This window comes from Stegostoma tigrinum, chromosome 2, assembly GCF_030684315.1.
Source record: "Stegostoma tigrinum isolate sSteTig4 chromosome 2, sSteTig4.hap1, whole genome shotgun sequence".
In the NCBI taxonomy this organism is placed as follows: Eukaryota; Metazoa; Chordata; class Chondrichthyes; order Orectolobiformes; family Stegostomatidae; genus Stegostoma; species Stegostoma tigrinum.
The window spans coordinates 124137428-124165424 of NC_081355.1; the positions used below are offsets into that span (position 1 = coordinate 124137428).

Genomic DNA, 27997 nt, shown 5'->3' on the forward strand with positions numbered 1-27997 from the left:
AAAGGTATTTCCACGAGTGAGGGAATCTTGAATTAAGGGGCATAGTTTCAGAATACAGGGACACACATTTAAAACTGAGATGCAAAGTAATTTTTTAACTTTAGAATCCCTACAGTGTGGCCATTTGGCCCAGTAAGTCCACACCGACTCTCCAAAGAGCATCCCGTCCAGACTCACCGCCCCCCTCACCCCCGCCCCATCCCCGCATTTCCCACGGCTAATCCACCTAACCTGCACATCCCATGGGCAACTTAGCATGGCCAATTCACCTAACCTCACATCCTTGAAGCATGGGAGGAAACCAGAATACCTGGAGGAAACCCACAGACATAGAGAGAATGTGAAAACACCACCTAGACAAACACCTGATCCCTGGTACTATGAGGCAGCAGTGCTAACCACTCAGCCACCTCTCTCCCACAGTGTAGTGAATGTCTTGAACTGTCCATACTCAAAAGTTGTAGAGGCTACAGTTGGGAAGCTCAGGTCTATTATGAGTTTGCACGGAAGAGATGTTGTGGCTAGGGCAGATTAGCCATGGTATTGTAGAATGGTTGTCCAGGCTTAAGGGGCTGAGTGGCCTTCTTCTGCTTCTGTTTCTTACGTACTACTTCATGTTTCCTTTTGTGTTATTAACTTTTATGTTTGTTTGTTAGAAATATGTTGGCATCCTCTTGTGAACATTTTCAGTGACTGATACCCGTTATGAACGGAAAGGAAAATAAAACTTATGTTTTAACCAAAAACTGAAAGAACTGTGAATGCTAAAGGTCAAAAACAAAAACAGAAATTGCTGGAAAAGCTCAGAAGGGCTGGCAGCACCTGTGGAGAGAAATCAGAGTTAACGTTTCGGGTCCGAAACATTAACTCTGAGTCAGGGTCACCGGACCCAAAACGTTAACTCTGATATCTCTTCACAGGTGCTGCCAGACCTGTTAAGCTTTCCCGGCAATTTCCATTTTTGTTATGCTTTAACAACCTGGGTTTCACTGTGGAGTTTTATTTATTTAGTATTACTATAAACTGGTGATAACAATGTTTGTCTGCCAGACCATACTCCCCCATCATTTCAATCCAGCAAATCCATTAATGAATTGAACTACCATTTAAACTTTTCCAAAAGTATTTAGAATTTAATCACACTCTGCTAGCACCTTCTTCAACTGTGCTGTAATTTTCAATGTAACTTAGGTGCAATGATCTATTTCCATTATTGGTCTGTTTCTTGTACCCACCGAAGTTTGCAACTGAAGTTTGAACAAAGAAGCTAGGCTTTGAAGAGTTAAGAGCCATTGACACTTCATCATTCAGGACTATACCATTTAGAACTGTTTTGCTGTAGTGAACTGAGGTCAGTTCTGTACATGGAACATGTTATTGGCAACCACTACAGTTTAACTAACAGACAAGATCTAGTACAAAGACAGTGCTGAGATGCATATGTGCAATTCTTGCTGAGCCCCAGATGGGACATTTTTGCCACTTTTTTTTTGATTCAGCACACCATATTATTGATTCTGCAATAGTTCTTTCTGTAGTTTGCTTCTGAAGTTTGGAAGAGAGCTTACCAGAGGACTACCAGTCACATCAATGTTGTCACCAGCCAACTCCATTGCAATCAGATTCCAATTGGGCCTGCCAAAAGCTGTTATTGATTTGGGGGAGGAAAAGTAGCTTATGCAGTGGGATCAAAGCACATCAAGCATCTGGTACTCACTTGAAAGTGGGCCAGAAACTATATTTCCTGAGCTATGCATAACTACTTAGCCATGTCAAAGACCTTCTGTACCTCCTTCAACAACACAAACAGACTGTTTTATTGAAGAGGACAATTTTATCATTTGCTCCAGACATCATCTTCACAAGAATTTGCCAGAACATACTGTTCTGGCTCGATGAAAATAAAACAGCACCTGTTTATTGGCAGACCTTTAAATACTTGTGCATTCCTCAATCCACACTTATTACTGCCACTCCATTCCCTGCTCTTAAGGAAACAGTGCAAAGAGCCTATTTAAATTATTTAACTGTACCAAATTCAGTAATGCCAGTAGTTCACTCTGTCTGTACAGTAATACACACAATGGAGTTATGACTATATCATTCTTAAGAATAAGGATTCAACCTTCTAGACCCTTCAGGATAAAAAAGGCCCAAAAAGTGAGTGGGATTCTGGATTTTAGAAAAGGGACAACTAATACAAAAATAATTTTGAATGGGTACAAATCATCATCAACAGTCCTATTACTTTTTTGCACCTAAAGTTTTGCCAAAGGCTTATGTTGTATAGACTACTAGTTAGTTTGAATATTCTGCCTAGTTCTGTTCAGTGCCCCAAACAGACTTGTGGTGGACATCTACAGGTCATGAAATAAAAGTGACCGAGCAACTTGGAAACAAAACTACCTGAGGGACAGGAAATAGAGACTAATGGCTAATGGGTACTTTTTTTGGATTGAAAATGGTTTGTAATGAAATTCCTCAGGGGCCCTGTATTGGGATCCTTGCTTTTCCATTAAAAAAATACCTTGGTGTGCAGGGGATAATTTCAAAGTTTGCAGACAGTTCAACACTCGGAAGAATTGTAAACTGTGAGGACAACAACCCATGCAGACAAGCAGCCTGCATTCCTTTGACTCTCTCTGGAAGAGCTGTTTGTTTGCAGGCCCACTTGCAACTGTATTAATTCCACTAGCGAAAGGCTGACGCCATTAACTGGTCATTTAAGGGCCTCAATTAGTGGCACAATAGGAAGTTGGCCATCAACTTTGCCACCTAAAACTTAATGCAGTTGAAGGTAGGAAGATGTCGGGGCTTGGATATGCCTCTTCTCTGTCTATTTAAATTATTGTCCTAGCTTGAACCTCATTGCCCATGGGACCAGAAGATGCAGTGCTTTGTACTAGGTTTTTTTTTCATTCATTCACAGGATAAGAGCATCTCTGGATAGTCAGCATTTATTGCCCATCCCTGATTGCCCAGAGGGCAGTTAAGAGTCAGTCGCATTGCTGTGGGTCTGGAGTCACATGTAGTCCAGACCAAGTGAGGATGGCTGTTTCCTTCCCGAAAAGACATTTGTAAACCAGATGGGTTTTTCCCTGATAATCGGCAATGGATTCACAATCATCATTACATTCTTAATTACATATATTTAGTGAATTCAAATTCCACCATCTGCCATAGTGGGATTCAAACCCAGGTCCCCAGAATGTTAGATAGCAAGGTGTAGAGCTGGATGAATACAACAGGCCAAGCAGCATCATTGGAGCAGGAGGGCTGACATTTCAGGCCTAGACCCTTCTTCTGAAGACCCGAAATGTCAGCTCTCCTGCTCCTATGATGCTGCTTGGCCTGCTGTGTTCATACAGGTCTACACCTTGCTATCTCAGATTCTCCAGCATCTGCAGTTCCTACTATTTCTCCCCAGAATGTTATCTGGGTCTCTGGATTAACAGTCCAGCGATAATACCATTTGGGCATAATCTCCCTTATTGCGCAAAATGCTTTTCCTTATAATTTTGAGAAAGCAATACAGAAAGTGATTATGTTCAAAATATTGTACAAAACATAAAAACTTGCGAAATGCATAGGCAATTTATTGCTATTAGAAGTTAGAAACTAAAGGTATATTTGACAATTGATCACACATCTGTGAGTGCTGATAAAGCATTGCCATGAAAACTGGTCTTAGTAGGTTTAGAATCACTGACTTAATGGCAGTTTAAAATGACAAATGCACTTTATCTACTTAACTGAAATAATAAGTAAACCCACCGTATAATAAAATGCATATTATAAAGAACTGTTTGCTGCAGTACGACTGCATTCTGTAAGCTAAAGTGCATTCTCCGAACATTTATCCTGTACACAAAAAAGTACTGTGTTGTGCCAATTCACTGAGCATCTGTAACAACATAAATGACCAGATCGTACAGTAGAGCAGTTGTTTGCAACAACAGAGAACTGTTTATAAAATCAGTTATCTTTGCCTGTTAAATTGTGCATAAAAAATTAGTCATCATTTTCCAGATGGCAGAGATCCTTCTGTGTACTAGATTCCATCTCTCCACAAACATCCAGATGTCTTTCTAATGTGTACAGTGCCTTTACTGTCTCCATTTTGGAAGCCAATACCTGAAGTTTTACAATTTGGTTATCCTCCACCAGTGTAGCTGAATGGTGTACAGTGAGCTGAATGAGTTTGATTTATTGTCACATGTACTGAGATACAGTGAAAAGTGTTGTTTTGTGTGCTGTCCAAGGAGATCACACCATGCAAAGTGGATCAGGGTGGCAGAACAGTGCAAAATGCAGTTTATGGCCACATAGAAGGTGCAGAGAGAGAAATCAGAATTAACATTTAAGAGGCCTGTTCAAAAGTCTGGTAACAGTGGGCAAGATGCGGCTCTTGAATCTGTTTGTATGTATATCTCTATCCAATGGAAGAGGGTTGAAGAGAGTATCCCCCGGGTGAGAGGGTTTCTTGACTGCGTTGGTTGCTTTCTCGAGGCAGCAGGCAGTATAGATGGAGTCAATAGATGGAAGGCTGGATTGTGAGACGGACAGAGCTGTGTTTACAACTCTCTGTAGTTTCTTGTGATCTTGGGAAGAGCAGTGGCCATCTCATACTTTAATCAATCCAGACAGGATGTTTTCTATGGTGATCTATAAAAATTGGTACAAGTCCTTATGGACATGTCAAATTTCTATAGTCTCCTGAGAAAATACAGATGGTGTTGTGCTTTCTCAACTGCCGCGTCGATGTGGGTGTACCAAGACAGACTGTTGGTGATCATCATTCCCAGGAACTTGATGCTCTCGATCATCTCCACCTCAGTACCATTGATGCAGACAGGGCTATGCCCTCCACTCCGTTTCCTGAAGTCAATGACCAACTCTTTCATTTTGCTGACATTGATGGAAAGATTGTTTTCTTTATACCATACCCCTAGGTATTCAATGTCTTTCCTGTATTCTGTCTCATCACTGGCTGAAATTCAACCTACAAGGATGGTGTCATCAGTAAACTTGTAAATGGAGTTGGCGTGGAATTTTGCCACACAGTTATGAATGTGTGAAGAGTATAGTAAGGGGCTGAGTATGCAGCCTTGTGGGTTACTGGTGGTGAGGATTTCTATGGAGGAGGTTTTGTCACTTATTTTTACTGATTGTGGTCTATTGGTGAAGGCGCAAGGATCCAGTTGGAGTGGATAGCTGAGGCCTAGGTCTTGGAGTTTAGAGATGAGCTTGTTTGGAATTATGATGTTGAAGGCAGAGCTGTGGTCAAAAAGTAGGAGGCTGATGTTGGGGATATCCTTGTTATCCACATGTTCCTTGAAATTGCTTAGCTCACCCCTGTAGTATTGTCAGGCATACTTTATTTGTGCACCTTCTCTGCAGCTATAACATTATATTCTTCGCTCTGTTCTATTATCCTAATACATTTTGTATGCTATTATCTATTTGTTTAGCACACAAAACAACACTTTTCACCGTATCGTGGTACATGTGACACAAATAAATCCAAGCTCAAACACAAACTCAAAAACTCTCTATTTCAAATCATTTTTTTGTGATTTTCACATCAAGCTTTAAATAGTGATTTCAGAATCTTACTGTAAAAGTGGGCATCTGTCTTATTTCTGGGCATGTATATTCGAGCCCTAACTCAACTTATTTATACACTAGTTCTAATTTTTCTCCCCTTCCCTAAGAAATCAGACAACACAAATTTTGGACATGTTAATCAGAATGGGTTGCTTCTGGCTGCAGCTTGCTAAGTATGTGTCCTGGCCAAGATGGAACTTCTTTTTTGCAACAATACTCCATGGCTGCCTTCCCTCTTGATCCTTCGTCCACCTAAGTTTAAAATAACAAACAACTACCAGTCTCACTAAATCATTATGCCTGCTCTCAGGCTAATTCACACACCACTTCAGTCCTTCAACAATTATCACTGGAGCTCAGGAACACCAATGCTTTTGCCAGTCTAGGAATTATGAGGCTAGGAATACTGTGATGAGTAGCTCACCTCTTAACTCCTCAAAGCCTGTCCATCAGCTACAAGGCACAAGTCAGGTCTGTAATGCAATACTGTCCACTTGCCTGAACGGATGCCTATCCAACTACACTCAAGAAGTTTGAAATCATCCAAGACAAAGCAGCCCATATGATTGGCATTTCATCCACAAGCATCCACTCCCTCCTCCACTGATCCTCATTAGCAGCAGTGTATTCTATTTACAAGATGCACTGCAGAAATTCGCCAGAAATCCTGAGGCAGCAGCTTCCAAACCCACGGCTACTTCGATCTAGTAGGGCAAGGCAGCAGATATATGGGGGCACATGTCCTTCAAGTTTTTCTCCAATCCCACTCATCGCCCTGACTTGGAAACGTATCACCTTTCCTTCACTGTTGCTGGGCCAAAATCCTGGAATTGCCTCTCTAGTGGCATTCTGGGTCAACCCACAGCAGGTAGGTTGACCAATAAAGCAGCTCACCGCTACCTTCTCAAAAGGCAACTAGGGATAGTGAAAATATGCTGGCCAGCTAGCTAAGCCCGCATTCCACAAATGAATTTTAAAAAAAAGGTAATTTTTTAAACTTTTTAGTTACACACAGAAACAGAAAATAGGAGTTAGAACAGGCAATTTGGTGTTTTGAGCCTGATCCGCTGTTGAATATGATCATGCCAGGCCATCCAAATCAGTACCCTGTCCTCACTTTCTCCCCATATGCTTGATCCCTTTAGTCCTAAGAACTGTCTAATCCCCTTCTTGAAAACATTCAATGCTTTGACCTCAATTACATTCTGTGGTAGAGAGTTGCAAAAGCTCTCCACTCTCCGGGTGAAGAATCCTTAGACTGTGAATCCTGGTTCTGGGCTCTCTGGTCATCTGGTACATCCTTTCTGCATTTATCTTGTCAGAGAGTCATAGAGGAAACAAATAGACACTTCAGTCCAAGCTAGTCTACACCGACTGTAATCCCAAACTAAACTAGTCCCACCTGCTTGCTCCTGGCCCATTTCCCTCCAAACCTTTCTTATTCATGTATTTATCAATGTGTCTTTTAAACATTGTAACTGTGCCCACATGTATCACTTCCTCAGAAAGTTTATTCCATTAGCAAACCCCTTCTGCATAAAAATTGCCCTACATGTATTTTTTAACTCTCTCCCCTCTCACCTTAAAAATATGCCCCCTAGCCTTTAAATCCCCCATTCTAGGGAAAAGACATCTACCATTAACCCTATCAATACCCCCAATGATTTTATAAACATCTATAAAGTCATCTCTCTCATGGGCATGAACCTCCCATGCTCCAGTGAAAAATGTCCCAGCCTATCTAGCCTTTCTTTATAATTTAAACTTTCCATATCTGGCAACACCTGGGAAAATCTCTTCTGAATCCTCTCTAACTTAATAATATCCTTCCTTGTACTGGGCAACCAAAACTGGGCACAGTGCCCCAGGAGATGCCTCACCAATGTCCTGTACAACTTCAACATGACTTTCCAACTTCTGTGCTCAAAGGACCAAGCAATAAAGGCAAGCATGCTAAAAAATGCCTTCATTTTTACCACTATGTCTACATGTGACACAAACTTCAAAGAATTACATCCCTTTGTTATACAGCACCACTTAAGAACCCTACCATTAACTACATAGTTCTGCCCCTTTTGATGTACCAAAATGCAATACCTTGCATTTATCTAAATTGAACTCTATCTGCCATTTTTCAGCCCATTGACTTATTTGATCAAGATCCCTTTGTAATCTTAGAAAACCTTCTTCACAATCTACTATGCCACCAATTTTGATGTCATCTGCAAAACTTAAGAACCATGCCTTTTATATTCTCATCCAAATCATTTATATAAATGACAAAAGAGGACCCAGAATCAACCCCTGTGGAACACTGCTGGTGACAGGCCTCCAGTCTGAGGAACCCTCAAACACCACTCTTTCTCCTTCCATTAAGCCAATTATGTATCTAAATTGCAAACTTACTCTGAATCCCATGTGATCTAACTTTATTAATAAATCTACTATATGGAGACCTGCCAAAGGCTTTATTATAATCCAAGTAAACAAAGTCTACTGCTCTGCCCTCATCAATCTTTTTAATGACTTCCTCAAAGAACGGAATCAATTTTGTGAGTTTTCTCACTCAAAACTATGCTAACTATCCCCAATGAATTTTTGCCTCTCTAAATGTCTGTAAATCCTATCTTTTAAAATCACCTCAAACAATCTACCCACAAGTGAAGTCAGAGTCACAGGTCTATAGTTCCTCAGCTTCGCCTTACAACCCTTCCTAAGCCAAGGCACAATTTTGGCCATGTTCCAGTCATCAGGCACTTTACCCATAGTTATTGATCAGAAGTCACATGACATCAAGTCATAATCCAACAGGTTTATTTGAATTCACAAGCTTTCGGAGCGCTGGTCCTTTGTCAGGTAAAGTCTTGACAAAGAAGCAGCGCTCCAAAAGCTTGTGATTTCAAATAAACCTGTTGGACTATAACCTGGTGTCATATGATTCAGCCCCAGTCCAACACTAGCACTTCCACATCATAGTAGTAAAAAATGCAAATATTTCTGAAAGGGAGCTTTTTCCCACTCACTCTTTAAAATTCTAGTGAATATAGTCCTAACTGATCCAATCATTCTTCATTCATTAGTGTTGCTAACCCACAAATCAGTGGGATATATCGGTGCTCCCTCCATATCCAGAACAAAAAAAGCAAATGAAAACTACACACAGTACGCCAGGTGTTATCACACTAAGGCCGTGTGAAATTACAGTAAGACATCCTTGCTCCTGCATTCAGCAGGAAGACCAACATAGCATTTGCCTTCCTGTTTTTGCTACCAAAGTGGATAACCTCGTATTTATCTATATGGTTCTTCTGCCATGCATTCACTCAGCTTATCCAAATCATAGTGAAGCATCTCCACATCCTCCTCACAGTTCACCCGACCACCCTGCTTTGTGTTATCTGCAAACTTGGAGATATTACCTTTTGCTCCACATCCAATTGTGGGCCGAAATGAGTAAAAAACTGTTTTAAAAACCAAAGATTGCAAGGATTACTGCATGTTTTGAAATTAAGTACCTTGATATTGTGAATATTGTTTGTACAAATGTGCGCTACGACTGTGGTTACAGATGAGCTGGAACAAAAGGCTGTGTACAAATGGAGCATTGATTGGTAACAAACAGCAGAGTGGTATGTGGACTAGCAACCAGTTACAAATGACAAAGATCTTCTGCCAGCTAATATTTATGTGATTAGTTCTGCGGTAGATGAATGGCTTGAGATCGTCAACAATATATAGCAAAGCCTTTGGACCACTACCAGCTTAGGACATCTTTCTCTACCACACTAAGAGAGTAAGCCACACCAAGCCTGAAGAGAACCAATTTATCTTTTCAAAAGCAGTTGCTGTAAACAGTAATCTCTAAACAATAAGTCACAGGCCTTTTATCACTGATCCAACCATGTGTGCTTAATGTAAACCAGTGAAACATTCAGGAACGAACAACTGAGAGGCAGCATTCTGACTAGCACAAGAAATGGAAGAATTATTTAGCAACAATTGTGAGCAGAAATCACTAAACTGCTTTCCCAGCAACTCCTCCATTGATAACCTAAGATTCTTCCATGTGTATGGAAAATTTATAATGAGATTATACTTTTAATTTGTAGATTTAGATTAGATTCCCTATAGTGTGGAAACAGGCCCTTTGGCCCAACAAGTTCACACTGCCCCTTGGAGCACACCCCTGGACACTTTGGGCAATTTAGCATGGCCGATCCACCTAGCCTGCACATCTTTGGACTGTGGGAGGAAACCGGAGCACCCAGAGGAAACTCACACAGACATGGGGAGAATGTGCAAACTCCACACAGACAGCCGCCCGAGGCTGGAATTGTATCTGGGTCCCTGGTGCTGTGAGGCTGCCGTGCTAACCACTGAGCCACCGTGACACCCCATTGTTTCATAAATGCTTCATAAGAAACCTTGTCTATGTTTTTTATTGAGGTGTTTTGCAGACTTTTTACAACGTTTAACATTTCTTACAACTCTGGGAATATTCCAAGATAGTGGCGGGCTGTACTGGAATGGCTGCTAGAGGACTAGGGTTACCCTGTCCACACATGGCTCATGGTATCTTTAGTGACTCACAAGTAACTCACGCCCGACTCCTCAAAGCCTGACCACCAGCTACAAAGCTCAAGTCAGGACTGTGGTCGAATAGTCTCAACTTAGTGCAGCTCCAATAGAACTTAAAAGCTTAAAACCATCCAGGCCAAAGCAGCTCACTTAATTGGTATCATGTCCACACACATTCCTTCCATCAACAATTCTTGGTAACAGCAGTGTATACCATCCACAAGCTGCACTGCAGAAATTCACCAAGGCTCAACTGACAGCACTTTCCAAATCCCTGACTAGTACCAACTAGAGAAACAAGGGCAGCAGTTACATGATTATAACACCACCTGCAAGTTGATAATATTTCAATTTGAAAATATACTGCTGTTCCTTCCAGAATTGCAGGTCTACCTACAACAAATGGACTGCTTGGTTCAAGAACACAACTATGGATGGGCAATAAATTCTAACCAGTCAACAATGCCCACATTCCATGATGCAGAGAGAGTGGTGATGATATTAGTAAATTCCATGATGGAGGTGAATAATCGGGGTGTAGGTTTAAAAATGCAAAATTGCAAAATCTAACCTTAACTTACTGATCCTTATGTGCCAGGTGCCCCAGGTTACAATTAATTCCACGCACCACTTTCACTTCAGTAAGTCTTCAGCAATTACGGCAACAGTTTGTATGGTGAGCCCGTGCCATGCTCAAGTATTTTAGGTGGAATTTTCCTAGACTTTCAGCAATGTTGTCAAGAAATATGACAAAATATAATAAGATTGAAATAATGTAACACTTAACAAAGAAAAAAGTTCTGTTTTGCCAGTTAAAAGGTCTGAAGTTTGTTAATAAGTGGCTACTACCTTGATTCCATTTATACAAAACTCTGATTTCTCTGCATAGATGCTGCCAGGCCTGCTGAGCTTTTCCAGCAATTTCTGTTTTTGTTTCTAATTTAAGGCATCTGCAGTCCTTTCATTTTATATTTTGCATCCACCAGATATTTGCTCTGACACTCAAGTCAAGAATTATTACTGACTAATTTCTCGGGAGAGAAGATTGCAACCCGAATAGAAATATGGTGGACTTGGGCTTGAAATGAGATGCAAATAAATGGAATCAAGCTGATAGCCACTTTTGTTAATAATATCTGGTGGAACTTTCTGGTGGACAGAACCTTTTTTCTGTGTTAAGTGTTACACTGTTTCAATCTTACTACATTTTCTCATATTTCTTGTCCACATTGCTCAAAGTTTAGGAAAATCCCACCTAAAATACTTGAGTGTGACACAGGCACACGACACAAACTGTTGCCATAATTGCAGAAGACTTTGACTTGCACCATCCTGCTAGGTTGCTTTAGTGCACAAGGAAATATAGCCATCTCCTGCATTGAATGCATCTTATATATCTTGGCTTCTTTTCTTATGGCTTACTCATTTTGCAGTCCTTGGAGACTGTCATTGCATAGCTTGTTCAACCACAGGATGAAAGGGTTAGTGGATGTGGAGGATGAGGTTGGTGACACCTTCTGAGTGGTGATGCTGTGTACAATAAATAGGTTGATAATCTATGAATGTTGGTGAGTTTTTTGTGCAGTGGCAGATTGAGTGTGAAGTACCAGAATTAAGATTTATCACTCCAGAGTACAGGTGATCCTGGATCAAGTATGTATGCACCTTTTTATACCACAATTTGCGGGGTTAGGAACAGGAGGTTAGGTCCCATCAGCCTTTTCAACTAACCAAATATCTAAGCAGAGGGCATTTCTGCTCATCTAGTGCTATCCAGGCATAGTGGGAAAATTGCTTACAGCAGCTTTTCTTTTCACTTCCATACAATTATCTGTGGAGACCCTAACAGAACACATCTTTTGCTCCTTCCTACATTTCCATGTTGGCTTTTGGCAACATCATTGCAAACATACTACCACATTCCGCATGTAAATGGTGCCCAGGTCTACTTCACTACCATTTCTCTCGAACACTTTGATGAAAAGTCATGAACAAGAGAGGTGAACTCTGTTTTCTCTCTATGATGCTGCTTGACCTAATTATTTCCAACATGTGTGTGAGGCTGGATGAACACAGCAGGCCCAGCAGCATCTCAGGAGCACAAAAGCTGATGTTTCAGGCCTAGACCCTTCATCAGTGAGGGGGATCAGGAGGGGGTTCTGAAATAAATAGGGAGAGAGGGGGAGGGGGACCGAAGATGGAGAGAAAAGAAGATAGGTGGAGAGGAGAGTATAGGTGGGGAGGTAGGGAGGGGATAGGTCAGTCCAGGGAGGATGGACAGGTCAAGGAGGTGGGATGAGGTTAGTAGGTAGGAAATGGAGGTGCAGCTTGAGGTGGGAGGAGGGGATAGGTGAGAGGAAGAACAGGTTAGGGAGGCGGGGACATGTTGGGCTGGTTTTGGGATGCAGTGAGGGAAGGGGAGATTTTGAAACTTGTGAAGTCCACATTGATACCATTGGGCTACAGGGTTCCCAAGCGGAATATGAGTTGCTGTTCCTGCAACCTTCGGGTGACATCATTGTGGCACTGCAGGGGGCCCATGATGGACATGTTGTCTAAGGAATGGGAGGGGGAGTTAAAATGGTTCGCGACTGGGAGGTGCAGTTGTTTGTTGCGAACCGAGTGGAGGTGTTCTGCAAAGCGGTCCTCAAGCCTCCGCTCGGTTTCCCCAATGTAGAGAAAGCCACACTGGCTACAGTGGATACAGTATACCACATTGGCGGATGTGCAGGTGTTTTGTTTTTATCTTTCAACAATTCCACTACCTCCATTGGTGTCCAGTCAAGGCGGCAAGTGTTTGTTTGAGGCTAAACTAGAACATTTGCAACCTTGGTGCTTCACTTAATTCCAGTTTAAACTTCCAACTACATATCGGAGCAAAACGGCAAAATCACCCATTATAAACTCCATTACATCACATGCCCCCATTTCTGCCACAGTTCATTTGCTGTTGAAACATTCCTCCATGCTCTTATCATTTGTAGACTTGACAACTTTAACACACTCTTAAATAATACCCACATGTTTCAACTTGGAGAAACCTGAGTTTATCCATACCTCTGCTGTCCATATCCTAAATCACAATGCATGCCGGTCACCCATCACCTCTGTGCTCTCTGCCTTTTTAATTCCCAGTCTAGGAACACCACAACTTTAAAATTCTTCTTAGTTTCAGATACCTTCATGTTTTATCCCTTCCCAAGACTATAGAAATTTTCTATCCTCAAGCTTGCTGAGTTCTCTGCAGCCCTCCAATTCTGGCCCTGCACATTCCTGATATTAAACACTATACTACTGGCAACCATGCCTAAGGCTGTGTCAGCTCAAAACTTTACAATTCTCTCACCAAGCCTCTCTACATTTTGACCTTTCTCTTTTTATTTATTTTTTTTAGAACCCATCTCTTTGATCAATCATTTGATCATGTCTCCTGTGTCTTGACATTAAATTTGTTTTGATGAATGTCCTGTGAAGTGCCTTGGGAAGTGCACAATGTTAGAAATGCTATTTAAATGCAGGTTTTTGTTACTGATTGTCGTCAACGCCACAACGCAACATCCTCCGACACTTCAGCCATCTACAATCCGACCCCACCACCAAAGACATTTTTCCCAATCCACCCTTGTTTGCCTTCCGGAGAGACCACTCTCTCTGCGACTCCCTTGTCCGCTCCACACTCCCCTCCAACCCCACCACACCCGGCACTTTCCCCTGCAACTGCAGGAAGTGCTACACCTGCCCCCATACCATCTCCCACACCCACATCCCAGGTCCCAAGATGACTTTCCACATCCAGCAGATGTTCACCTGCACATCCGCCAATGTGGTATACTGCATCCGCTGTACACGGTGTGGCTTCCTCTACATTGGGGAAACCAAGCAGAGACTTAGGGACTGCATTGCAGAACACCTATGCTCGGTTCACAGTAAACAATAGCACCTCCCAGTCATGAACCATTTCAACTCCCCCTCCCACTCCTTAGACGACATGCCCATCATGGGCCTCCGGCAGTGCCAGAATGATGCCACCTGTAGGTTGCAGGAACAGCAACTCTTATTCCGCTTGGGATCCCTGCTGCCCAATGGTACCAATGTGGATTCCAGAAGCTTAAAAATCTCCCCTCCCCCCACTGCATCCCAAAACCAGTCCAACTCGTCCCAGTTTGCCTAACCTGTTCTTCCTCTCACCTATCCCCTCCTCCCACCTCAAGCTGCACCTCCATTTCCTGTCTATTAACCTCATCCCGCCCCCTTGAACTGTCCGTCCTCCCCGGATTGACCTATCCCCTCCCTACCTCCCCACCCATACTCTCCTCTCCACCTATCTTCTTTTCTCTCCATCTTCAGTCCGCCTCCCCCTCTCTCCCTATTTATTTCAGAATCCTCTCCCCATCCCCCTTTTCTGATGAAGGGTCTAGGCCCGAAACGTCAGCTTTTGTACTCCCGAGATGCTGTTTGGCCTGCTGTGTTCATCCAGCTCCACACTTTGTTATCTTGGATTCTCCAGCATCTGCAGTTTCCATTATCTCTGCATTTTATTTCTGTCTTTCCTGTTTATTAGCTGGCCATGCTGTTAATCTGCATGGCTCCTGGACAGGAAACTGAGGAATAAAAATAATTGCCATTACATGTGGCAACACCTCTGCTTTCCTGAGATTTCCAGGTTTCTCGCATCATCTTGCCCCCCTGTTGTCTCCCTATAAATATTTGAGTCATAATGACTAGAGAGTGGCCAGTAGAGAGATAAACAAGAAAAATTTGGGAAGTGGGATGAAAAGCAGAGACGCAAAAATTGAAATTCCATAACAACACAGAAACGTAATACAAATAAAAAGTAGAGAAGATACGTACGACATATTTTCAGCATCAACAGCGCATTCTCCCACTGCTTTGGTGACATTTACAAGAAGAGCATTATTAGTTCCAGTTAAAAGATTGACCAATGGATCAATTCCGCCAGACCTCCTGATAGCACCTCGAATAACTGGGTCTCGTGCCAGTTGCCCCAACGCTCCTACAACATTAATAAGGACTTCCTCAGGTTGACCAATGAGTAGGCTAATCAGAGTTTCTGCAACTTTCAAGTGTTTGAACCTTTAAGGAAAAATAAATTAAAAATTACATATTAGAATATTTTAAAAACCTACAAATGTACAGCAATGTTGTCTGAAATACTTATAGTTACATACTTATAATCTATTTCCATAATCTACGACTGGTAATTATGTATTGCCTCTTTCAAAAATAACTTAAGAGGCATACATCATGCTTAATCATTACTTTTACCATATATAGAATGATTGCCAGTTTAGATTCTCATTTAGATCTACTTGAATTCAAAATCATTGAAATAATCATTGCCCTTCAAGAGATGACTCACTGTAAAGATCTCAAAAACTGACATAAAAGATACTATACAGAAGTATGTATTATTAAATGGACAATTTTACAGCCAGTGATCCTGAGACAAAAAGTACATTTATTTGTAAACTTAAATTTTTTTGGTCCCTCCAATCCCTTAGATTTGGTTCTGTCTATTTAGCAATTTGTTTTTTAAGCTAATATTTCAATTACCAGTCTAGATCTTGAGATCAGCCATGGCCCTATCAAATGGCAGAACAGGCTCAAGAGGCTGAATTGCATATTCATGCTTCTAGTTCTTATGTTCTTATGTTATACTTTGTTAACTTGATAATGTTTTATGAATAGCTTTCCCAAGATGACAGTGATATTTTACAATGAGGATGTCCAGATCAGCATAAATCTATTTCAGTTTTTCTTCAACATGAAAAGCTAATTTAAAACTAAATTAAACAGTCATTCTTTCAATAATTACCCCCATTTTGTATCTGTGTTTCTATTACTCATAGCTGAGATACCCTACTCCTTTACCTTTTTCCTTGGAGACTGCAGCAGTAAGCCTTTCCTGATCTTCTGCCGCAGCATAGAAATTGAAAATAGAATAAGAAGAGCCCATTCAGCCCATTCAGCCCACTCTGTCATTCAATGTGATCACAACTGATTCTCAATACATCCATGCTCTCCCCATACTCCTTGACACCTTTAGCCTTTGGAAATCTATTCTTTTTCCATTGCTTTGACAGAACCTCTAGAAATTAGCTGACTACAGAAGTGATACGTCCTCATTATATAAAGTTGACCTGTAGGGGTGGAGAAAAGTTTGGATCTACTAATTTGGCTGGTGAGTTTTTAACAATGCTACTTGTTGTGTTTTAACACTGTAATAGACTGCTTTCCATCAGGATTCTACAAAAAGATAAACTATGGTATTTTTGATTCCCATCCATCCCAAACAATCAAAGTAGATAACACAGGAACAGGAACGGCTAATTCAGCTCCTAGAGCCTTTTTTTTGCCATTCAATGAAATCACGGCTGATTTGTGATCTAACTCCATATACCCGCCTTTGGCCCATATTTCTAATACCGTTGCTAAACAAAATTTTGTTTAATCTCAGGCTTAAAATTAACTAATGCTGCAGCACTTTAATAATTAGTTCCAGAATGCTGCTAGTAGCTACCTGATCATTGAGTCAGTAATGACATTAAAAACACGCTACCAATGAAGGATCTACATATCCACTTAAGTTTAACAAGATAATCCTTGTAGTTTCTAATTGATGCTTTTAAGATTTGTGAAAAACCCTAATACTACATGAGAAATATGCCATATCTGACTATTGTAATTTGCTTCAAATTAAAGCCGTTTTGTACTAAATATTGCTGATTACAGTTTGTCCAAATTAGATAATTATTGCATATAGACACATTGTGCAGAGATATATGTACAAAGACTACTTGGACACTTGGATTATCTGTACACACTTTTGAATATAAGGGTTATCATTTGCCAATTCTCAATCCTGTTGAGGAAGGCAGCGTGCAAACTTTGCTCTGTTTCCCAGACTGCACGATTTCAGCATGCAGCTTATTGTGATGCTAAACAAAAGGCCTAACAATATGTGGGCTTAGTGCATATTTCAGCTCTTAAAACACAGTGTGTACTCTTAACTAGAACAAAATTATGCTGCTGCTTGACTCTGCTGCAGAGAGAAGCGTAATTAAGCACCAGGGCAGAGAGAGGCCCCATGGTCTACGGAAGTGCTAGACAACTTAGTCATGTCGGTGAACAAGAGGGGATGCATTAAAAAAATGAGAAGGAATAGTACAAGGAGGAAGCCATATGGTTCCCAATGCCTGATTAGCCATTCAGTATAAACATAACGGATCTTCAGCTTCAACTCCATTTCTCCATTTTTCTCATATCATTTAATTCCCTGAGAGACCAAAATCTGTCTTTTTCTGCTATTAATATATTATCTAGAGGCACAGAATTCAAAGATCATACTTTTCTTTGAGTGAACACATTTTTCCTCAGCTCAGTCCTATGTGATCAGCTCCTCATTCTGAGACTTTGCCCCTTTTTCTATATCCCAGGAACCTATCTAGTAAACCTTTATTGTACTACCTTCAATGCAAGTGTACCCTTCCTTAAATATGGAGATCAAAATTAAATCAAAGTATTTCGCATATAGCCACTCCAAAACCTTGCACTATTGCAGTAACATCCCTGTGTTCTTGTATTTCAATTGCCTTCCAATACAGCCCAACATGACATTTGCTGTCCTAATTGCTTGCTGAAACTTAACACTAACATTGTGTTGTTTGCATGAGTGCATTCAAGTCCCTGTGAACATCAACATTTACAAATTTTATGCTTTAAAAATCAGCTTTTTTAATGTTGCAGCCAAAGTGAATTAGCTTCTAATTCCCCACATTACAACCCATTCTGTCACTTTGTTGCCTATTCAATTACCTCACTGTAAGCCTTTGCAAATTCTTAATGCCCTTTTCACAACTTGCATTTCTGATAAAATCCCTGCAGTTGGAAACAGGCCCTTTGGCCCAACATGTCCATTCTGACCCTGTGAAGAGTATTCCACCCAGATCAATCCCCCCCACACCTTTTCCCTATAACTCACATAATCTACATATGCCTGAACACTATGGGCAATTTAGCATGGCCAATTCACTTAACGTGCACATCTTTGGACTGTGAGCGGAAGCAAGAGCAATTGGCAGAAACCCATGCAGACACAGGGAGAATGTGCAACCTCCACACAGACTGTCACTCCAGGCAGGAATCAAACCCAGATCCCTTGTGCTGTGAGACAACATTGTGAATCACTGAGCCACTTTTATCATCAACAAATTTCAATACATTACTCTCTCTTTATCTGAGCTATTATTTTAGACTATAAACATCTAAAGCCCCATTTTTGTGTCACTCCAGAAGTCACCGATTGTCAACTTGAAAAAACCAAATTTATATCTACACTTTGCATTCTGTATGTTAATTAATCGTCTATCCGTGCAAATATATTACCGCAACTGCAACAGCATTTATTCTTGTGTTGACCTTTCGCCTGGAAATCCATGTACACTGCATCTTTTAGTTCCCTTTACCTATGCCATTATCTACTTCTTCAAATAATGCTTAAAAACGTTGTCAAATAAGATTTCCCTTTCTGAGACACCACGTTGACTCAGTCGGATCAGACTATAATTTTCGAAGTGCACTGATAAGATTTCCTTAATAATAGATTCCAGCACTTCCCTGATAATGAGGGTCAAGTTGGACAGGTAATAGTTCATTCTCCTCACCCTTCTTCCTTTCTTGAATAGCCAGCTTTACCTCTGCAGCCATTTTTTTTAAACCACAACAATAATAACAATCTTATCCTAGGTTGAGAGGTGGCCTTATAAAAGTTTATAAAATCATGAAATAAGACGAAAAGCAAGGATCTTTTCCTTACAGTAGGGGAGTTCAAAACTAGAGGGCATAATTTTAAGAGATAATGGGAACTGCAGATGCTGGAGAATTCCAAGATAATAAAATGTGAGGCTGGATGAACATAGCAGGCCAAGCAGCATCTCAGGAGCACAAAAGCTGACGTTTCGGGCCTAGACCCTTCATCAGAGAAGGGTCTAGGCCCGAAACGTCAGCTTTTGTGCTCCTGAGATGCTGCTTGGCCTGCTGTGTTCATCCAGCCTCACATTTTATTATCTTGGCATAATTTTAAGATTTTGAGAAAGATACAAAAGGCACCTGAGGGACAACATTTTCACACAGAGGTAGTGTGTTTATGGAATGAATTGCCAGAGGAAGTGGTAGATGCCAGTACACTTTAAAGACATTTGGACAAGCACATAAATAAAGAAGGTTTAAAGGGATATTGGCTAAATTTGAACATGTCATAGGAACACAGAATCCCTACAGTGTGGAAATAGGCCAGTTGGCCCATTGAATCTAAACCAACCCCCCAAGAGCATACCTCTCAGAACTAACCCCCTACCCTATCCCTGTTAGTCTGCATTTACCACAACTAACATACCTAGCCTGCACATTCCTGGACACTATGGGCAATTTAGGATGGCCAATCCACCTAAACTGCACATCTTCGGACTAGTTTAGTTTTGGAAACCTGGTTATCATGGACAAGTTGAATCAAAGGGCCTGTTTCCATGCTGTATAACTCTAAGACTGGTTGGGTTTTAGCGTATCATTCTTATCTGATATTTTTTCATTAATTTCCTCATACTATTTAGCTCCTTTACCATGTATTTCTGGTTCTTGACTTGTCTCTTCTTCTGTGGAGACAGCTACAAAATATTTATCGATGACTCTACTATCAATGATTAGACTTCATTTGCTTCATTTCCTGTCTCTGTTTCGAGGGTTCAATGTTTACATCAATTACTCTGTTGATTTACTCTCATACTCTGTTTCATCCCTTTTTATCTATTTCTTGGTGGCCCTTTGTTCCTTTCTAAAACAATCTTAATTTTCAGATTTGGTATTCTTCTTTCCAACATAATACACCTTTTATTCATTACTACCATTATAATCACAAATGATAATACCACTCGACAAGTCACAACCCAAAATGAAATGTGACTTGATGGATCGTATGGTTTAAAAAAATTAGTTATTTGGTCATCAGTTATTGAAACATAAGCAAGTAAGGCTGCAGGTTTTCTTTAACAACAGAGCAGAGGTTTATTACACAAAAACAGCTACCTAAATATACAGCACACTGAGAGGGATCTCAAAAGCAAGTTTCAAACTGTTTCCTGATATTATCCATTATGAAGACTCAAATCTGGAAAAAAATTACCCCTCTGTATCAAATCTTTATATCTCACTTAACAGATTCTCCTTAGTTTCTATCCTCTGAAATGTTCAGTCTTTTCTTCCTTGAATACTTACAAAATTGAGAGCACAGGCTTCCTCAGAGTCATTCAATTATAGATTTGTACAGCACAGGAACAGACCCTTCAGTCCAACTTTTCCATGCTGACCAGATACCTTAAATTAATCTAGTACCATTTGACAGCATTTGGTCCAAATTCTTCTAAGCCCTTCCTACTCATATGCCCATCCAGTTGCCTATTAAATGTTGTGATTGCAGCAGCCTCTACCACTTTCTCTGACAGCTTATTCCAAACACATGCCACTTCTATATGTCAATCTTTCCCCTCTCATGCTAAACCTTTGTCCTTTAGTTTTGGACTCCCAGGCCCTGAGGAAAAGATCTTGGCCTTTCATCCTATCCAGGCCCCTCATGATTTTATTAACCTCTGTAAGGTCACCCCTCCGCCTCCGATGCTCCAGGGAAAATAGAACATAGAACATAGAATACAGCGCAGAACAGGCCCCTCGGCCCTCGATGTTGCGTCAACCTGTGAACTAATCTAAGCCCCTCCCCCTACACTATCCCATCATTATCCATATGCTTATCCAAGGACTGTTTAAATGCCACTAATGTGGCTGAGTTAATTACATTGGCAGGCAGGGCATTCCACGTCCTTACACTCTCTGAGTAAAGAACCTGTCTCTGACATCCGTCTTAAATCTATCACCCCTCAATTTGTAGCTATGCCCCCTTGTACAAGCTGAAGTCATCATCCTCAGAAAAAGACTCTCACTGTCCACCCTATCTAATCCTCTGATCATCTTGTGTGTCTCTATTAAATCCCCTCTTAGCCTCCTTCTCTCCAATGAGAACAGGCCCAAGTCCCTCAGCCTTTCTTCATAGGGCCTGCGCTCCAGACCAGGCAACATCTTGGTAAATCTCCTCTGCACCTTTTCCAATGCTTCCACATCCTTCCTATAACGGGGCGACCAGAACTGCATGCAATATTCCAAATGAGGCCGCACTGGCGTTTTGTAGAGTTGCAGCATGGTATCACAGCTCCGGAGCTCAATCCCTCTACCAATAAAACCTAAAACACCGTAAGCCTTCTTAACAGCACTATCAACCTGGGTGGCAACTTTCAGGGATCTATGTACATGGACACCAAGATCCCTCTGCACATCTACACTACCAAGAATCTTTCCATTTACCCGGTATTCTGCCTTACTATTATTCCTCCCAAAGTGAGTCACCTCACATTTATCCATATTAAACTCCATTTGCCACCTTTCAGACCAATTCTGCAATTTATCCAAGTCTCCCTGCAACATTTTCCCACACTGTCCACCACTCTACTGACTTTAGTGTCATCTGCAAACTTACTAACCCATCCACCTATGCCTGTGTCCAAGTCATTTATAAAAATGACAAACAGCAGGGGTCCCAAAACAGATCCTTGAGGCACACCACTAGTAACTGGACTCCAGGCTGAATATTTTCCATCAACCGCCACTCGTTGCCTTCTTACAGAAAGCCAGTTTCTAATCCAAACTGCTAAATCTCCTTCAATCCCATGCCTCTGTATTTTCTCCAATAGCCTACCATGTGGAACCTTATCAAAGGCTTTACTGACGTCCATGTACACCACGTCAACTGCCCTTCCCTCATCCACATGCTTGGTCACCTTCTGAAAAAACTCAATGAGGTTTGTGAGACACGACCTGCCCTTGACGAATCCATGCTGACTATCTCCAATCAAGTCATTGCTTGCTAGATGGCTATAAATCCTATCTCTTATAATCCTTTCCAAAACCTTTCCTACAACAGACGTAAGGCTCACAGGTCTTTAATTACCTGGATCATCTCTACTGCCTTTCTTGAACAAGGACACAACATTTGCAGTCCTCCAGTCCTTCGGTACTAAACCTGTAGACAATGAGGATTCAAAGATCAAGGCCAAAGGCTCCGCCACCTCCTCCCTAGCTTCCCAGACAATCCTCAGAAAAATCCCATCTGGCCCAGGGGACTTATCTACCTTCACACCTTCTAGAATTGATAACACCTCCTTACTAACCTTAATCCTTTCAATTCTAGTAGCCCGTAACTCAGTCATCTCCTCTACAATATTCTCCTGTTCCTCAGTGAAAACAGATGAGAAATAATCATTTAGTACCTCTCTAATCTCCACAAGGTCCACACACAACTTCCCACTTCTTTCTTTGACTGGCCTTATTCCTACCCTAGTCATCCTCTTATTCCTCATATACCTATAGAAAGCTTTAGTGTTCTCCTTTATTCTACCTGCCAATGTCTGCTCATTTCATGTCCTTGCTCTTCTTAACTCTCTCTTTAAAACCTTCCTAGCTAATCTGCAACTCTCCATCGCCTCATCTGAACCATCTCGATTCATCGTCACATAAACCTCCTTCCGCTTAACAAGAAATGCAATTTATTTTGTAAACCACGGTTCCCTTACCTTATCGCTTGCTCCCTGCCTGACAGGGACATACCTATCAAGGACACGCAATATCTGTTCCTTAAACCAGCTCCACATTTCGATTGTCCCCATGCCCTGCATTTTGCGAACCCATTCTATGCTTCCTAAGTCTTGCCTAATCACATTATAATTGCCTGTCCCCCATCTGTAACTCTTGCCCTGATGCATGTTCCTATCCCTTTCCATTGCTAAAGTAAACATAACTGAATTATGGTCACTCTCTCCAAAGTGCTCACCTACCACTAAATCAAACACCTGGCTTGGTTCATTACCAAGTACCAGGTCCAGTGTGGCCTCCCCTCTTGTCAGCCCTTCGACATACTGAGTCAGGAAACCCTCCTGCATGCATTGGACAAAAACTGATCCATCCGACGTACTACAGTAATAGCATTTCCAGTCAATGTTAGTCCCAGCCTATTCAGCCTCTCACTATAGCACAAGCTCTCCAACCTGGCAACACCCTTGTTAAGCTTTTCTGAACCCTTTTAAGTTTCAACATAACTTTCCTGTCTTTAAAAGCCTGTTGTGCACTGATAAACGCTGTCGGTCCAGAGCTGCCCTGCAAGGTTTCTGACATTTGCCCTGACATCGCAGACAAGGGAAATCAGGGCCCCACTTTGTGGACAGATACTTGAAGGTCCTGCTGCTCAGGGTGATGCAGAGGCAGAACTTTCTCTTTCTCTGGGTCCAGGAGTGGATACCGTTAAACTAGGCCATGCCAGTCTGGTCCAAGTTGCCAGCCAGAATAAAGTAGTTTAAGCCATCTGAGGGAATGTACTGCATTGTCAGAAGATGGTCAATGATGTTTCCCACTCCAACAGTGTAAGTTTAACCATCTTCTCTCTAATATTTCACACTCACTTTGTCTTTACTATTCTATGCATTTCCCACCTATTTCCATGCTCTGCCACTTTTACCAATGCCTGTAACATTTTCCCGACTCACTGTCATCCATCCCAAGCCCGGCATCACTAACTCTACATGTCCTCAGCAATACCTAACCACTCATCTGGACACCCCTCCCCCCACCCCTCGCACCAAAAGTAACACCTGTAACACCAACTTCCATCTCCCTGATATCTGCCTGTCTCATTCCAGGAGGTATACAATCCTCAATGGAGCAGAAAGACTTAGGACAGGCTGTTGACATATAGTGCCTCACCTTTCCTGCTGACTGCTCTGAGTGGCTGATTGCCTGGTTCCAAGCCTCTGGGCTGATATCAGAGGCTAACTTTGATGTACTATGCCAGGAACCCCTGAGCAAAGGCAATCTCTCTAGACTTAAATGATGCCTGCCGACAACCTTGACAAAATTCCTGACTTTGTGTCTGTATTAAAGGCAAGACAGAACAAAAGTATAGCCTGACAGCTCTGACTGAGAGGGCAAAGCACAAACAAGCAATGCAAGGCAGGGATACTGCGAGCATCCAGGTGGGTCCAAAGTGAGCATATGGTATGAAAGCAAGCAAACAGCCTGGAGATGCAACCTATCCAATCCATTAACAGTAGGCATGTAGGCATGGCCCTGAGCAAAGTAAGTGCATCAGAGATGCACTTTGAGGGTTCTTAGAGGCTGATGCATGTCAGAGTGTAATGGCTCTGGATGTTTGTGGCCATTGCCCACTGATCATGTCTGAGATGTTGGTGTCTGGTACATAGAGGTTCTCTGGAGAAAGCAGTGAATTAAATTTATAACTCACCATGTCAGGTTTTCTCAATATCTCGCCTGTTTGGTCAGTTTGATGAGATAGACAGTTGACCATTAATGAAAAGAAGAAAAGATGGAGCAAGATTCTACTGTTGTTAGATATGCAAAGATTGCCAATGATTCTGCCACAAATCTTGCCATATCCCACATTGCTCAGAACTCTATAAAATTCCATCAGTAAGTTTCTCTCCGAAAAAGGAGTATTTCAGAAAAGCTAAACAAATATGTTGCCCATGTGTTATGACAGCAGCCTAGAGATGCTGCATGCCCTGTCCTTGAACTATTCATTTGAATACAAAATTGGCTTGAAGATAGAAGAGACAGAGGGTGGTGGTGAAGGGTTGCTTTTCAGACTGGAGGCTGGTGACCAGAGGCGTGCTGCAGGGATTGGTGCTGCTTTCTTGCATTTATATAAATAATTTGGATGTGAACGTAGGAGTTTAATTTAGATAAATATGAGGTATTGTATTTTGTAAGGCATATCAGGGCCAGATTAATGCACTCAATGGTAAGATCCTAGTGACTAGGCTGAACAAAGAGACCTTAGCGTGCAGGTTCATTGTTCCTTGAAAGCAGAAATGCAGGTAGACAGGGTAGTGAAGAAGGCGTTTGGTACACTTGTCTTTGTTGGTCAGTACATTGAGTATAGGAGTAGGGATATCACATTGTGGCTTATAGGACATTGGTTTCTCCACTTTTGGAATACTGTGTTTAATTCTGGTCTCCCAGTACCAGATACATAACAATAACTCTTCTATTTCTTATTAATTCACAGGATTTAAGCATCCCTCAATAGACATGGAGTTATTGCCCATCTTAACTTGTCCCTAAGAAGGTGGCCGTAAGCTACTTTTTGATCTACTGTAGTCCATTTAATGTAGGCACACCCACAATGCTGTTAGGAAGGGATTTCCAGGATTTTGATCCAGTGACAGAAGGATAATTGATATTTTCCAAGCGGTGATGGTGCATGGCTGGGAAGGGAACCTGCAGATAGTAGTGTTCCTATGCTTCTGCTGCCTTTATCCTTCTCGTTGATCATGATCATGGTTTTACTGAAAACTGGTGCCAATGCTTCCATGCATTCAAAACCCCCTTTCCGACAAACCCTTTAAACCAGGAGTTTAGACTTAGCTAGATTTCTTGCTGCATCTTACCAAACATACCTCATTAACTACCCACATCGCCCCATGGCATCCCTCATGTTTGATTTCATTCCTATCTTAGCATAAACCATTCCCACAATATCTCATCATTCAGAGCATATACACTGCAAGGCTGAAATTCCTGAGCACATGCCACCTTTAAAAAGCTGATGTGCATCTAGATAGGCATTGGTATTCCAAAGCTGCCCAGTTTAGTCAAAGGCAATTTTTGCAGATGTCTGACAAGGGGAAATTGGCGCCATTATTCCCCGGCAGGGACTAGGCGCTCCTGATTGCAGGGGAGGCACAAAGGACAGGTGTCCTTTCCCTGGGTGACCTATAGAGTTCACAGTGCCACCAGACCAGCCAGCCTGTTCCAAAGTCACTGCTGTCTCAACAGTGCAGAAGAATAGTTGGCAGTGCCACAAGAAGGTCAATGGCCTTCTCCACTCTGTAAAAGTAAGTGCCACACTTACAGAAGAAAATGCACAGAGACCATTTTGGTGGCATGAGTGACAATGCACTGTGATTTATTTAGTACATTTCTATAAATTCCATTGTTTCGACCTTGCATCTGGTTGTCTGTCTCTCAATGCTGCCCCAAACTTAAAGTGTACCAACATCATGCATAACTTCATGTCCATTCAGGATGTGCCATGAACGATGTGTGTGTTGAGTGTCTGCTGTAGCTTGTGGATATAAGGTGAACAAAGCATATACATGGCAGTGGGTCCTAGTGACTGGTCTTAAAACAAGGGTTCTTTCCCTGGCCTAAGTGCTTAAATGTGTTGTGAATGAGTTGGTCAGGGATGGGGCAAAGCATTAAAATGCCCAGGAACATGGGAACCCACATATTGTACGAGTCTGTATAAATCCTCGCAGAAGTGGGCAGATCTAGTCACTTATGCCACCCATTCAGAGTGTGATCATAGCCATTTTCTTTTCCATTGTGCACTTTCAATTTCCACAACAGAAAGCAACTGTGAGCACTCCTCAGCCACTGGTTTGCAGCCCTGGTCTCTATGAGCCAATGAACTGCAAAACATCCAATACCCTTCCAGGTAGCCCTCCACCTAAACTCCATAGGGTCTGCACCTCCCAAGGTCCCTACACAATCTGTCTGCAGATTAAGCCTGTACCTGCCCAACTTCCCACCCAGATCTTGGCAAGCCTAATTGAAGGAAAGGTGTACATGAACAAAGACAACGCTACTTCCTGCATGCTCGACTATATTCTATGGTTGCAGGTACTGCTGCCTACTTCACAATTTTCATCCCCCTCTCCCCACAGCCTGAAGCAATCTGACTTAGAAGTGGGTTCACAAATCTCCCTCCATCAGCAGCCACTCCTTTATCCCAACGTGCTTTCCCCTATGATTCTACGCACAGACCCAAAGACTGAGTGTGCAACACTGAAGTGGAAAGCCCCTGAGGAGAAGTGGCCTGACCCCAATTTCTGCCTGTAGATCTCCCAGAAAACATGTTAGGCCTACCCATCAGACTGGCTGCTCACAAAACACAGAACTGCATGACCCACTGACTGAACTGTGGAGGCATGCAGTCCTGGCCGAGAATAGCCTAAATGGGTGCCTGACCATTGTCAATCCCCCAGAACTGTCTTGGTAAGGGGATCACACAAGGAGTGGAGATTGTCCATGTTTGGGTACATCCTTCCTTCAACAGTTGTTGTTTTGGGAAACAGCCCTTGACTTATGGTGCCACTGTCCCAACATTGGCGAGTAATGGGGAGGCGATGGGCTAGTGGTATTATCGCTAGACTGTTAATCCACAGACTCAGATAATATTCTGGGGACCTGGGTTTGAATTCCGCCATGGCAGATGGTTGAATTGGAATTCAATAAATATCTGGAATTAAGAATCTTATGATGACCGTGAATCCATTGTCAATTGTTGGGAGAAAACCATCTAGTTCACTGATGTCCTTTACGGAAGGAGCAATGTGATTGACTCTTAACTGGCTTCTGGACAATAAATGCTGCTTAGCCAGCAACACCATCATCCCATGAATGAATGAATAGTAAAAAACAAACCTCCAATGAATTCAGTGCTCCTCTAAGACATGGGATCAAATACCACCATACCAAATAATGAAATTTGAGTTCAATTTTAAAAAGTCCAGCATTTTTAAGAATTAGCCTAATGACAACTATTGTCAATTGTCTAAAACACACATATAGTTCATTAACGTCCTTTAGAGAAGGAAATCTGCTGGTCTTGCCTGGTCTG

General features: G+C 41.8%; 1 protein-coding gene across 3 annotated transcripts in view; it reads right to left on the bottom strand.

Annotated features, from left to right (window-relative positions):
* The window catches only part of odad2 (outer dynein arm docking complex subunit 2), a 354164-nt gene that overhangs the window by 116314 nt on the left and 209853 nt on the right, over positions 1 to 27997 (bottom strand). For all 3 annotated transcript variants that reach the window (XR_009443219.1, XM_048560000.2, XM_048559992.2), the window contains one exon: positions 15037 to 15279. Coding sequence is in view for 2 of the 3 variants with exons in the window: in XM_048560000.2 (XP_048415957.1) it covers positions 15037 to 15279 (243 nt within the window). In the remaining variant the exon portion in view is untranslated. The remainder of the gene's footprint in view (positions 1 to 15036; positions 15280 to 27997) is intronic.